At 42.8% G+C, this 15077-nt stretch overlaps 1 protein-coding gene across 4 annotated transcripts; it reads right to left on the bottom strand.

Moving 5' to 3' along the window:
- Window positions 1–8320: 8320 nt before the first annotated feature.
- On the bottom strand, window positions 8321–14000 carry SRSF7 (serine and arginine rich splicing factor 7). Of its 4 annotated transcripts, none has more exons than XM_081101263.1 (8): window positions 13830–14000; window positions 12687–12867; window positions 11809–11985; window positions 10855–10929; window positions 10659–10769; window positions 10202–10255; window positions 9653–9688; window positions 8321–8618 (listed from the first exon to the last, which is right to left on the bottom strand). In XM_081101263.1, the coding sequence occupies exons 1-8, from the start codon at window positions 13855–13857 to the stop codon at window positions 8564–8566; spliced, it is 717 nt and encodes a 238-aa protein (XP_080957389.1). In that variant the 5' UTR covers window positions 13858–14000; the 3' UTR covers window positions 8321–8563. The 4 variants fall into 4 exon arrangements, with proteins under 4 accessions (XP_080957389.1, XP_080957390.1, XP_080957391.1 ...); XM_081101264.1 differs by having other exon boundaries at window positions 10668–10769; XM_081101265.1 differs by lacking the exon at window positions 9653–9688.
- Between the last annotated feature and the right edge of the window lie 1077 nt (window positions 14001–15077).

The raw sequence follows: 15077 nt of genomic DNA, 5'->3' as shown, positions 1-15077 counted from the left end.
ATTGAAAATGCAAGTACCCACTAAACTGCCACATACACGCCCTCCAAGGACCCGGGAGTCCAAGCCTTCCTTACCACACACCCCTTCCCATAACCATATTAGCGCTTTATTGTTCTGAGTTCTGGCCCTTCACAGGTGAGGGAATCATTGAGTCAGCTCAGTGAACTGTGGAATCCTGTTTCAAATTCATAGGACAGTAAGTTCTTATCATTAGCTGTGGGTTTTTGATTATTCCGATTTCTACTCATTTTGTCAACAAGATATAATATTAAATAATTGCACAAACATTGCTGTAAAGACTAAACTAAGATGGCATGACGTAGAGGTTGAACTGTTGCAACCGTTTGGTGATCAATGTCAGTCAAACCTCAGCTGACTAAAGAAAGTTAGTGTCAATGAATAAATCAATGGATAGTTTGCTAAAAGTAGAACGTGAAAAAATACAGGACTATCAGAAGACAGGAAGGAAGCACAACATATACCCATGTCCCATTATCAATCATAACCATTTTAAACAATTGGATCACCAGTTTACAAGGGGCTATTTGAACAGTTTTGACAGGAATGCAATCCTTTTCCAATCAAGGTATTTATCTTCTTCCTCTAGGTTCCAACTTCTCCGATCCAATTACTTCAATCATAAGTATCAGGTGCTTTGGGTAGCACTTTAAAATATAGTTTTATTGATTTCAGAGAGGGAGAGGGAGAGATAGAATCATCAATGATGAGAATCACTGATTGGCTGCTTCCTACATGCTCCCCACTGGGGATCCAGCCCACAACCTGGACATGTGCCCTTGAACGGAATCAAACCCAGGACCCTTCAGTCCATAGGCAGATGCTCTATCCACTGAGCCAAACCGGCTAGGGCTGGGTAGCACTTTAGCTGTAACCACGTAAGGTGCTCAGCAAATCCTCACCTCAAAAAAGCAACTATTATGCTGCAGGGTGTGTGTGTGTGTGTGTGTGTGTGTGTGTGTGTGTGTGTGTGTAAACTGACAAAACAATTTTGCTGCTCTGGAAACTGACCAATAACATAACAATCTGAGATGTGTTTACGTTTGAAAAACTGAACTTTGGCCAAAACCGGTCTGGCTCAGTGGATAGAGCATCAGCCTGCGGACTGAAAGGTCCCAGGTTCGATTCCGGTCAAGGGCATGTACCTGGGTTGCGGGTACATCCCCTGTGGGGGATGTGCAGGAGGCAGCTGATCAATGTTTCTCTCTCATCGATGTTTCTAACTCTCTATCTCTCTCCCTTCCTCTCTGTGAAAGATCAATAACATATATTTTAAAAAAAAGAAAAAGAAAAACTGAACTTTGGGTAGGAGCCGTGGGAAACTGGTGTTCTTGCCTGGGGCTGCTTCCATTCCCTACTTTCCCAGCTCAGTCCTGTGGGGGTTCTGCCAAAGCAAAACAAAACATGAGGACCAGCAGGTTGCTGCAGTCGATGAGGAGCTCACTTGCTCTGGAGTGTGGGTTATACCCATGTCCAAACACTTCATCAGTACAAGGGAAGTAATGGCCTCTGTGCTAGGGGAGCACGGAGGACCGACAGCTCTGTTAGCTTGACGTCGCAATCACGATTACAGCAAGCACATTCTGCCTAATCAGGCTGCGCACATGCACAGAAGAGACCAGAGGGTCCAAGCTATTCACACACTCCTGGCCAACGCTCGGGCTGCATGCATGTGCAGAGAAAATTAAGAGGGGCTTAGCAAAAAGTAAAAGCCAGGAGGGACTTGAAAACAGCCTACACACTGAATTCACTCTATCTACACACAGATCCATCAGGAGAGGGGAAAAATCTGACTGGTTTAGGTGTTTCTGTCCAGTGTAATGGCTGACCACTAATCTATGTAGACGCAGGGCAACCCCCTAGAAAGCTGAGCTTAAAAATAAACACAAGATTTTTAAAAAGTAATCAAAATACGAAAGAGATTATAAAAAGAATCAAGTGAAATCCTGAGGTTGAAACATACAATAACAAATGAAAAGTTCACTAGAAAGGCTCAGAAGCAGATTCAAGATGGCAAAAGAAAGAATAAGAACTTGACGATAGATTAATAGCAATTATTTAATTTGAAAAAGTGAGAAGAGATAGAAGAAAATGGGAAAGAACCTCAGACACATGTGGGACAACATCAAGTACATCAGCATACACGTAATGGGAGTCCAAAAAGGAGAGGAGAGAAAAGGACAAAAAAATATTTCAAAAAATAATTTTGGGGAAAAAAACACCTCCCCAAATTTGATGAAAACCATTCTTCTATATATCCAAGACGCTCAACAAACTCCATGCCCAGGTTGCAGTCTCGATCCCCAGTAGGGGGCGTGTGGGAGGCAGCAGATCAATGATTCTCTCTCATCATTGATGTTTCTCTCTCTCCTTCTGCCTTCCTCTCTGAAATCAATAAAAATGTATTTTAAACAAGAGAGAGAGAGCACAAGGGAGGAAAGTTCAGAAAAAGAAAATAATTGGAGCAAAATTTCTGTATTTTATTGAAATATTAATCCAAATAGACTGTGATAAATTAAGATGCAACTAGTAAGGACATAATAAAAATAAAGTTAAAAAAAATCAAAGAGCTAAAATGATACACTAAAAAATATTTACTATAGCCGAAACCGGTTTGGCTCAGTGGATAGAGCGTCGGCCTGCGGACTGAGGGGTCCCAGGTTCGATTCCGGTCAAGGGCATGGACCTGGGTTGCGGGCACATCCCCGGTGGGGGGTGTGCAGGAGGCAGCTGATCGATGTTTCTCTCTCATCGATGTTTCTAACTCTCTATCTCTCTCCCTTTCTCTCTGTAAAAAAAATCAATAAAATATATTAAAAAAAATATTTAATATAAAAGAAGGCAGTTGAAGGAAGCGAAAAAAAGAAACAGAAAACAACAAAATGACAACTGTAAACCCAACCATAGTAAATACTCCAAAAAACATTTTGCTAGACTGAATTAAAAAGCAACATCTAGTAACTATATACACCTATATTCACCAATAAGCTGAAACGGATGGAAAATATATACCATACAAACAGCAAGCATCATAGAGTTTGAATGGCTATTTTAATATCAGACAAAATAGACTTTAAAACAAGAAATATTATTAGTCAGATATTTTCATAATGATAAAAGCATCAACACATCAGATTTAACAATTGTTATATATGCACCTAATAGAAGCAATAATTATGACCAAGGCCATGCCTGGAGTAGCATGGGTGTTGGGCATAACCCAATAGTTCTGGTAAATACTGCTCCAAATATCCTAAACAGAACAGTAACTTTTTTTTCCAGATGACTATTTCTCTGAGCACAGTGACCTCTACTGGTACCAACAGAAACTAAAATGCAGATTCTGCCTTTTTTCACAGGAAGGTTCCATTCCAGGCTAGGGTGATTTGGTTAGAGAAAGGATCAGAGAAACCTGGAGGATACAGTCTTAGAACCCAGCTTTGAATCACATGTGAGTGCTGCCAACTTTATTATAATCACCAGGGGAGGTTTTTGGATTTTAATGCCCAGGCTTCACCCTTAGCAATTTTGGTTCCATTAGGTTTTAAAGCTCCTTGGTTCCTAATATAACTAGGAATGAGAACCACTTCCCTAGAGTAAAAGCTTTCCCATTATTGTCTCATAACATTCACCAATATTCAAGTGCATAAATGTGTTCAGCTAGAATTTGCTTCCTGGCTTCATGAAGCACTTCCTTAAGAATGAGTCACAGAGAAACAATCTTCCCAGACTAACAAAAGTATGTCTTCGTAAGGCCCTGCAAACCCTATCAATAATCCTGGCACCCAAAGTTTCCAGAGATTATTTTGAAGATTGTAAATAGGTGAAGATACATGTCTAAACCAGAGGCTGGCAAACATCTATACTAATAAAAGGGTAATATGCTAATTAGACCGGACATCCTTCCAGACAAAGCCATGGTGGCAGGGACTGAGGCAGAGGTGGTTAGGGGCGACCAGGCCAGCAGGGGAGGGCAGCTAAGGGCAACCCGGCTGGCAGGGGAGGGCATTAGGGGCGATCGGGCCGGCAGGCAGAGGCAGTTAGGGGTGATCAGGCAGGCAGGGGAGCAGTTAGGGGCATCAGGCATGCATGGAGAGTGGTTAGGGGTGACCAGGCAGGCAGGCAGGTGAGTGGTTAGGAGTCAGTGGTCCTGGATTGCGAGAGGGATGTCCGATTGCCGGTTTAGGCCCAATCCTGCCGGCAGTCGGACATCCCTCGAGTCCCGGAATGGAGTGTGTGCAGGCCAGGCTCAGGGACACCCCCCCCCCCCCCCCCCACACACACACCCTGTGCACAAATTTTGTGCACTGGGCATCTAGTTTTATATAAAGGGCCAGAGAGTATTTTAAGCTTTGTAAGACTTACAGTCTATTATAATTACCCCTGTCATCATAGTAGTTATAGACAATAGGTAAATGAATGAGCATGACTGTTCCTATAAAACCCGTGAATGCTGCCATTTGAATTTCACATAATTCTCATGTCCTTAAGTATTATTATCCTTTTTTTTTTTAACCACATAAAAATGTCAAGGCCATCTTAGCTCATTAGCTGTATGAAAACAGTGTAAGCCAGATCTAGCCTGTGGGCCCTAATTTCCTGAATCCTGGTCTAACAAGCTGGTACTCTGAAAAAAAGCAGTATTAAAGCATAGCATATTCATTCATAAGCAAGGGAAGCAGTGCATTCTTGTCGCAGGAGTCCAGGAATTCTGGTGATTGCCCTCCTGACTATGACTGAGAAAAACTAGCCCATCTGCCTTCACCTCTATTTTCCCAGCAGCCAGGTCCTTTTATCCTTGGCAATGAGAGGATTCATTTCCTGGGATCCAGATTTCCTGAAGATATGTTACAACCCAAAATAAAAACAGGGTATTTTTTGTATAGGATCACATCCAGCCACCTTCAAGCTTTAGTCACTAAGATTCCCTTTAGTCAGGGAATCTAGAGGTGATATTTATCTCTCCAGAATTTAAGCTCCATAAGGATACTTTGTTCACTTCTGTATTCCAAGGCTAGCAGTACCTGGCACATTGAAGGGGCACAAAATTTTACTGCCTAAATTCTGTAACATCCTGGCAAATAGTATAAAACATTAAAAAAAAAAAAAAAGGAGTGCCATTTTACTTATAGTAAAGACATTAAATGAGAAAAGCAAGGTGTATATATTTTGTGTTAAAAGAAAAAAGGAAAAAATATGTGTATTTGATCAGGCTACGTAACTGGTTAACAATGGCTGCCTTCTGGGAGATAACTGCGTGGCTGAGTTGGGCGTAGGGAGCCTTCTCACTGTTTACACCTTGAATATATTACCAAGTCTAAAAATGAAATGAAAACAGGTAAAGCCAATGGTCTGTAGGAAAAGGAAAAAACACCAAGCTTGATAAGTGCCCTTACATTAACTGACTACTACATTCCAAGTGCTCCAGAATTATCCTTCTACTCATCATCCTTTCCCCATTAGGTCTGGAAAGTTATTAACCAAGTTATTAACAATGGTATCATATACAATGGGTAGGAAGGAGCATTGGTTGTGTATTTTATTTTTTCCATAACGTGATTTTGTTTTAAAGCAGTAGTGTTTTATTGATTAAAAAGAGCCAGGACTTTAAAACCATAGGTAGGATTCAAACTTTTCCTACCTCCTAGCAGGTTACTAGTATTGCTACCAATCATACACGCTGAGCCAAGTTACCAATCTCTTCTGTGAGATGGGGTTAACAGTACTATTTTGTTGCGAGGATTAAGTGACAATGTCCTTCGATATTTTTATTGGAATGGTAACTATAAACCTGTTAACATGCGGGAAAAAGAACTATCAGGCTTTGAAACTATCAGGCCCTAACCGGTTTGGCTCAGTGGAGAGCGTCGGCCTGGGGACTGAAGGGTCCCGGGTTCGATTCTGGCCAAGGGCATGTACCTTGGTTGCGGGCACATCCCCAGTGGGAGATGTGCAGGAGGCAGCTGATAGATGTTTCTCTCTCATCGATGTTTGTAACTCTCTATCCCTCTCCCTTCCTCTCTGTAAAAAATCAGTAAATTAAAAAAAACAAAACTATCAGTACTTTTTCCCCTTTATTCAAGATAATTCTGGACATAACAGCTTTAATACCTAGTCATCTTTCCTTGTCATCAGTTCTCAATACACTCTAAACACCAGCCAGGCCCCTAGTATTTTTTATAACTTTGACTTTTGTTTCATGTCTTCCCAATTATGTATACACCTTCCAGGTTACACAGTCCCGCCTTCCAAAGGTCTCTAAGCTGCAGTTGCTCACTAAGCCAGATCTAATGAATTCTTTGCTATTATTCTTCATTCAATAACTGCCAATTTATCAGTTTTAGCTTCCTATTCCTACTAGTTTAATGAATCTTGGAAATCAGTGCTCCTTTAGACTTCAAGACAAGCTACAAAAGATGACAATCACAATCCTACACCACTACTTAACCAAGTCTCAAACTGATGGCATTTCTAGACCCTCAAATTTGTACTCAGATGGGACACTGCAAGATGTAGGACCACACTTTCACTTGTCCTAGCTCAAAGCCCAAGGGGGAACTACCACTGTGAAGTGCATTACTTACCTCTCTACGCATTACGCATGGGTGAGCAGACCAGGTAAGGTACTTGGTCCAAAGCATGTCTGGCGTGTTATTAGCCAATAATTAGAGCCAGGCTTTAAATTTTAGATCGACCGAGTCTAAATGAGACTTTTCAAGTCAGTCACATAATCTATTTAGTAGTCCTAACCTCTAAAAGCAGAAAAGTGCACTACACCAAAGTGTAACACTTTAATATGTATTCTAAATACAAGGGTACCGAGTTGTACCCCTGAATAAATTCTGTAACATCCAGGCAAATGTACATAGTCAATGGTACGAAAGGTGTTCACCTAGATAATAACCATGTTTCCCTTTCCCCTAAGAATGGAGCTTTCTGTGCTTGTCTCTTAAAACCACTTTTGCCCCTATTCCTCCTACACTATCTTTTATCCTCATTCTAATATTTTGGACACTGCTAATAATCAGTCCCAAAGCTACAGAAATTATTCCTATTCTTGGCTCAGAACTCCCACTTCCAAAAATTGAGTATGATTATTTGTTTTCTGCAGATTTATTTTTGAGTGTTATCTTTATATAATACAGAACAATTAAAGCCGACCAAGTGCAACAAATAAGCCTGCCAATTACAGTTTTACCAACCATAATTCAGCCAGTTTTCAAAATTCCAAAAACCAAGTACCCAAGCTCCCAACATACTAGTGATCATTCAGACCAAATAATTTGAGGCAGAGCAGTATTCCCACATTGCAATGCTACCCAATAACTTTGTTAAACATAAAGAAATGGACAAGGGCAGATACCTGTGCCACCAACATTGATCATTGTTTTTGCACATTTTTTTTTTTTTTTGCACCAAGACTATTGAATACGTGGGAAAAGCTTGACCAGGAAACTCAAATAATTGTTACTGCCCTACAAAAGACATTTAGTCTAAATAATCTACTGGCTAGAATAGTCTCAGGTCTACCTGATGCTACCAAAAAACTACATAAATAAGGTATAGCTAAATATAGGTGAGATTTACAAAACTATCTCATGAACATTTCTGCTTAACATCCTTAATCACTTTGTACCAGCCTGGCAAAATAAGAGTTATGTTGGTGGTTGGGAACTGAAAAAATCTAGCTTAGAATTAACAGATCTCTGCTCAAAATAAGGCAATCCATTTGAAGGAATAGAGGAGTGTCTGGAAAATTTTGCAAAGCTGGTTTACATGAAGATATTTTGTCCCAGATTGAGACAATTCCTCAAACATGCAAAAATGTTATAAAATACTCAACAGAGAACTTCCTAAAATCGAGTTCTGATTGACATCCCATCAAACAGCCTGAAAACCTGTCACTGTATTTAAAATAGAGCTCAAAAAAAATTCAGTTCCTCAAGCATTGAGTCCAATTACTTCTTTAATAAGCTCTTGGTTTAGTCATCACACTTATTTATAGGCAAATCAGTGGTTTCTCTAGCTTGACAGATCGTTGTCAGTAGCCTGGTAATATGTAACTCCAATTGATTAATTCAGGGACTTGTCATGATGCATTCATGCTATTAAGGAGGATTTGAGTTATCTTACCCAAACCTCTATAGGTAAAAGGGAATTTTCCAAGTGTATAGATACTACAGTTAGTGATGTTGAAGACTTCACACCATTAAACTTTGAATGTAGGTCTGTACTTATATGGTTGATATCAAGGTTGACTACTGAAGCTTACCAAGTATTAATATTGAACACAGATCAAAAATCTAGTTAGAAACATTTTATTTAAATGTGCCAAATAAAAACTCACATTTGCAAACCATAAGATGTTAATACATTCAACAAAAATTTATATTATCTTACTGCTGTGAATTTACAGAGTAATAATCCAGATCCATTTGATTAGATGGTTGAAATAACCTTCCTAGGTTACTTTTTACAAACATCACAAATCCCTTATAATAATGTAAACAAAATAACTTTTCCCTAAAAGGTGAACTTGAGAACTTCAGTCCACTCTTTCAGGACTTGCACTTCTTCTTGGACTTCCTGATGGGGAACGACTAAAAAGAAAAACATTAGGTTTGGAACCCATTAGTGTCTACTGAAACGTACTCTTCCTACAAACATGTTTCAATAAATTCAAAGGTGGCCAAAGGAACTAAGTTTCTATAGCAGAGATCTAAAAATTCATAAATAGCCTGGCCAGTGTGACTCAGTGGTTGAGTGGCAACCCATGAACCAGGAAGTCATGGTTCCATTCCCTGTCAGGGGACATGCCCAGATTGCACGTTTGATCCCCAGAGCAAGGGGCATGCAGAAAGCAGCTGACAGATGTTTCTCTCATTGATGTTTCTATCACACTCCCTCTTTCTGAAAAAGATTTATACACAAATCCTTTGTCCCTGTTTAAGATTAGCATCCTTGCAAAAATTGCAAAGTTAAAGAGAACTATTCGAATGTTGGGGTTTTTTCTCTGGGAGGGTAATTAAGTAGCAACTAGACCAGGGGTGGGCAAACTTTTTGACTCGAGGGCCACAATGGGTTCTTAAACTGGACCGGAGGGCCAGAACAAAAGCATGGATGGAGTGTTTGTGTGAACTAATATAAATTCAAAGTAAACATCATTACATAAAAGGGTACGGTCTTTTTTTTTTTTTTTTTAGTTTTTTTTTTTTTTTTTTTTTTAGTTTTATTCATTTCAAACGGGCCGGACCTGCGGGCCGTAGTTTGCCCACGGCTGAACTAGACAGATAATAGTTTAGCTTCAAGATTTCAACCTACAAATTTTTCTTCATTTCCTTTTTACCTATGTGTGGGGAAAGCATGTGTCTTAACATGAAATTATACAATTAAGGGTTCACAGGACTAAACACATCGTGTCATTCTAATATTTTATGACTAAATATTTCCAATAAAAGTATAAGGTGATAATGAAGCAGGAAAAGCAATCCTTTAAGAAACTTAGTATTTATATATATAGCACCAATTCTCCAAAGAGCTCAAAATCAAAGCCTGCAAAGTAGGCAGGAAGCAAACAAATCCTGCAGAGGCCACATTTGACAGCTAAAATTTGACAACAAATTATTTAGCTTACCTTCTTTTTGGAGATGGAGATCTGGACTTTGATCGGCTGTCAAAACATGAGAAATTCTATTAAGAAAAAGTACTAACAAATTCCTTCCTTAGTCACAATATCATGAAATGAATCCCCAAATTGTCCTGAAATTAAAATGTCAGGCTGCAATTAAACTGGGGGGAAAAATGCCCATCAGCTTTTGCTAACAAAAGCCCATCTTCCAGCTAGCCTTCATAAAATGAACTGCTTTTATCATGATTCATCTGCCTAAAGTTCACCTATCTCTGCTTCTCCATGCACCTATTAGTTCTAACAAGGGCCTCTAACACCAAAGTTACAAACTGCTTTCTCACTATACCTTGACATTTCCTTGTCCAGGACATCATCCAGAAGAGGCCATGTACAAATGAAGTTCTAAAGTTTAGTTCATTAACAAGGTACCGTGTTACAACTCAACACCTAGGCTTAGAGTTAACACTTGAAGCCTCAACAATTCAAAACACTTTGAACTCTTTGGATATTGGTGCCATATAACTACAAGAGCATTGTTCAGCTTTTCACCCTTACCTGCTTCTTGGTCGTGAAATAGACCTGGATCTTGATCTTGACCTTGACCGTGATCTTAAAAACAAAAATTATACCAATTAGTCCACACTAAACACCTTCTGAGTACCTTATTAGGCAGGCTCAGAATAGAAGCTAAAACTCAGCACGATGCCACTCTTGCCTTCTATCCGACAAGTTGCCACATTTTCAACAAGGTCTAGTATCAAATAAATAATTACCATTTGAATTACTGCTTCTACCATACCCAATGAGCTAGATTGTTAGGGAAGTATCCAAGAGAAAGTAAATGGCTAAACAAGCCATGTTTACCCATATGTACACTACTATTTCCCTAACACCTTTCTAAGGTCTCAAATTCACCCCATCATGCCAAATTATGTCCTTAAGACACTCTACTTTTGTCATTAAGACGTGACAACCCAAATATAAATAAGCAGGGGGAAAAAATGGTACATACTGGAAATACCTCGATCCTTTTATAGAACCAGATCTAGATCGTCTGAGTGAAGCGGATCGTGACCTACGAAGAGATACAGATCTTGATCGTCGAGGAGATGCTGATCTCGACCTAAAAATTAAATCAAAGAGGTTTAGGTCCATCTCCAATTTAAGTTTCTTATTGCTTGTTAAAACTTTCATTAAAGATCTCTCACCTCCTTCCCCTGCTCCTGCTCCGTGAGCGAGAATATCGTCTACCTCTGGATCTCGAATGTGATCTAGACCGTGACCTATTTTTCAAGTTGGGAAAGTAACAAAATGTTAGATGGCAACTCGTATTTATAGTGTCTGTCCCTCTGCTGAAATCAAGTCTCAAAACTATTTAAATTTACTATCTCATTTGGAAATAAATTCTGGGCCTATTAGTTGTCCAGTTTTTTTTTTTTTAAACTACCTAAAAAAAGATTTGTTAAAAGCTGAATTACATCTTAGAATTACATAATATAAAACACTGTAATGTGTATTTAAAATAAACCTTGCAAGTTTGCAGGTCGACCCTCTTTGGCCCATGGTCTAGTAGGTCTAGTAGATCTAGACGATCTAGAAGTATCTATAGCCGATCGCTGCATCTAGATGTTTTCTTCAATCTAACGACGATCAAACTGACAGCCAAATGAGCCAGGTGAGGCTTGATTGACGCAAGAAGATTTTTCTAGTTGGAAATGTGGTCAATCTGGTGTTCCTCTTTCTAAACCGGAGGGGGCCCCAATTGTAAGCCAAATTTACTGTTACGGCGATCACCGACTCAAATTTTCTGCCCTTTAAAGAATAAGGTGAAGCTAGGTGTAGATGACTCGAGGGGATCTGGCCTCTTATGCTGATCACCTCAAGGTCTAGGAGGATCTTAATTGTCGGATTTGCAAGGCGCCTCAGCATATCATAAGGCTCGTGACATTCTGAATCAAGGCGACTGACTCAAACGAAGAAACCTGAAAGGTTTTGACCAGGTTGATTATTAATATATTAACATTTGTTTAATTAAACAAAAATTGTAAAAATACACCTGTACAATTAACATTCAAATTTATATAAAAATATTAGTTTCTGCCTTGCTAATAAAAGAATTACTTGATTAACCAGTACACCAACCATTCCTTTAAAATAAATACCTGCTTCTTCGTCGTCGGCTATAGCGATGACAATCATAAGCATAATGTCCCTTTTCACCACACTCATAGCATCTATCATTTGGATCAAAGGGACGTCGGGCAGGTGGTCTATCCAAACGAGATCTCCGAGGCATGCCTGTTGATAGTTCAACCCTCACTCGGGAACCACAAATCACCCTGTAAAAGAGAAGCAACAAAATTCTAATGCTAAGAAAAAAACATACGACCCCTGGATCTGGAACTTTCCAACTCTCTGCTTTCACAGACTTCAGCTATCTTTGTAGCCCTTGAAGGCCACCTCTACTCCCTTTCGTAAGCAAATAAAACGATTAGCTATGCCTAACTGGTTTGGCTCAGTGGCTAGAGCATCAGCCTGCAGACCGAAAGGTCCCAGGTTCGATTCTGGTCAAGTGCATGTACCTTGGTTGCAGGCACATACCCAGTAGGGAGTGTGCAGGAGGCAGCTGATCGATGTTTCTCTCTCATCGATGTTTCTGACTCTCTATCCCTCTCTGTAAAAAAAAAATCAACAAAATATATTTAAAAAAGAACCGATTAGCTATTTACATTTTCCTCTAGGCCAGTGGTCCTCAACCTTCCTAATGCCGCGACCCTTTAATACAGAGTTCCTCATGTTGTGGTGACCCCTAATTTCATTGTTACAAATTGAACATAATTACAGCATAGTGATTAATCACAAAAACAATGTGTAATTATATATGTGTTTTCCGATGGTCTTAGGCGACCCCCGTGAAAGGGTCGGGACCCACAGGTTGAGAACCGCTGCTCTAGACAGATCCCAAGCTTAGCACCCCCCTCATTACCCAGCCTAGCAGACTAGCCTCATGAACCTGTTTCGTAACTGGCATCGTACTTACTTGCCATCCAGGCCTCGAACTGCATCTTCTGCATCTCTAGGGTCTTCAAATTCCACAAAGGCAAATCCCGGAGGATTTCTTGCAATCCACACAGTTCTTAAGGGGCCATAGTAACTGAAAGCCCTTTCTAACTCTCCTTTGCCAGCACCAGTTCCCAGGTTACCAACATACACCTTGGTTTCTGTTTAAAAATGCAAACGGAAGAGCGCGCGTTATGCCACATTTGACCCACGTTTGAATGAATTCTCTGCACACCCTTAAGCCCGTGCAAAACGTTATCTTGTGCTCTTATCAAGAACTGAACGTGGCCTTAACGCCAGCAGTGTCGGCACATTTCTGAATAGCTGGGCGCAGGACAAAGTTCTTCCCGTTCTAATATGGTGGGAAAATGCCTCGAAAACACAGGAGCATAAGAGCGGCAGGATATTCCGAGCGCGAGGCGGTCCTGCCCCGGTCCCGCCCCCGAGTCCCGGCCGCCTCGGGGCTGGGAGCGCGCGGACCCGGGCGGCGGGCGGGCGGACCCCGCCGGGGGCCGGGGCCGGGCCCGGGGAGCAGGGCTGCGCCGGCTCCCGTCCTCCGCGAGACTCCGGCTCCCCGCCCCGGCCATAAACCGCGCCCGAAAGAGCCACGAGAATAGAGAGACCAGCGGCCGCCGGGCGGAAGGAGCGCGTCCCCACACCCGCTCCGCGGCTCGGAGCCGCCAGTTGTGTTCAGGCTCGAATTCGCCCGTGATCTCACGGCTGCGACCAGACTCCCCGCTAAAGTGGCGGGAAAGCGGCCGGGAAATGCGCCACCGTGCACGCTCGTGATTGTGCGCAAAATGGCAGCCGAGGGCGGGGGGGTGTGGGGGACGGCCGGCGGCTCGAAGGGCACCAGCCAAGCAGGGGCCGGGCGCCTGGCTCGGGCCGGGGCGCGAGACGGAAAGTGCCCGAGAATTAACCTGGAACTTGACCCAGGCCAACACCCGCCCTCCCCGTCTCCCCTCAACATCCCGCCCCCTCCGCCTCCGGCTTCGTACGGTGTGCGCCCAAGCCGCCATTACGCACGCGGAATAACCGTCTCCCAACTGCCGCGCCAACCCCACGGCCTCGCACGACTCGCAGCGCCCACGATCGCGTCCCTCACGGGGCCCTACCCTCTTACCTCCTCCGTACCGCCCGTAGCGCGACATGACTGGCCCGCGAGCTCGGCTCGTTCAGCTCGCAGAGCCCAGGATCCGAGTGACGCCAGAAGCTGCAGAGACCTCGCACACCAACGGTCCCAGCGGCACTACGAGGAAGAGCCTGGGTTCCGGTTTATATATGCGGCGGCTGCGTCTCTCTGCGCATGCGTCATTTCGGCGTTCTGCGCGGCACAAAGGAGCTGGGCGGAAACAGCGGAGCAGCGGCGTGGGGGCGGGGACTGAAGAGCGTAAAGGACCAATCACAAGCGGAGGGATTCGTTTCCATGGGAACGTCAGAATCCCGCCAGTAAACCCTTGGCCTTCCCCGCGGTGTCCCGCCCCATCCTTCCCCCCTTTCCTGTACCCTCCTCGTTTTCCCCCTTCCCTCCCTCCTTCCCCCTCCTATTTTCCTTATTTTTAGGGGCCCTCAGCTCCAGTAATGTTGCTACAGGTGCATTAGACCGGCCTCTGAAAGGCTGTCATGGCTGATGTTGCAGCCGCCGCCGCCGTTCTGCTGCCGGACCTGGCCTAGGCTAGTACTCGGTCATCTCTGGGGCTCATCAGAGGTAATCGGGAGTTTGGCCAGGGTGAGAACGCCATGAACCCGCTATTCTGAGTAGTGGTCCCTACATTATAGGCCTCAAAAGGGGTGAAGCCCCTAGGGACATCCCGCCCTGCACCCACCCAAAAATCCCTTAAGAACCAACTACCAATTTTCACCAACACGTTCTGACTTATTGGGGTCTCGGGGACAAAGGAATAGAGTTATCTTTTTTGTTGTTGTTATAATAAAATTGTGACAAAACCCTAAATCCTTATTTTTCTAGGAGATATTTTTATTGATTTCAGTGAGGAAGGGAGAGAGAGAGAGAGAAACACCAATGATGAGAATGATTGATTGGTTGCTTCCTGCACGCCCCCTACTGGGGATGGAGCCCTCAACCCTCGCATGCATGCGCTTTTGAAGGGGAATCCAAACGTGACCTTTCTGGTTCATAGGTCAACACTCAACCACTGAGGCACACTGGTGGGTCAAAACCCTAAATCCTTACAGCTGCCAGTCAAGTTCAGGCTAGTGCCGGGGTGGGCAAACTTTTTGACTGGAGGGCCACAATGGGCTCTTAAACTGTTCTCAGAAGAAGGACCTGCGGCCGTGTTTCCCGACGTTTCCATGTTAACACTGCTGCTGGTGAAGGAGCGGAGGGGAGAGCAAGAGAACCCTCCGCTCT

This window comes from Myotis nattereri (assembly GCF_964212035.1).
Source record: "Myotis nattereri genome assembly, chromosome: 10".
Classification (NCBI taxonomy): Eukaryota; Metazoa; Chordata; class Mammalia; order Chiroptera; family Vespertilionidae; genus Myotis; species Myotis nattereri.
The sequence above is the reverse complement of the archived record's forward strand: the minus strand, read 5'-3'. Positions and strand labels throughout refer to the sequence as shown.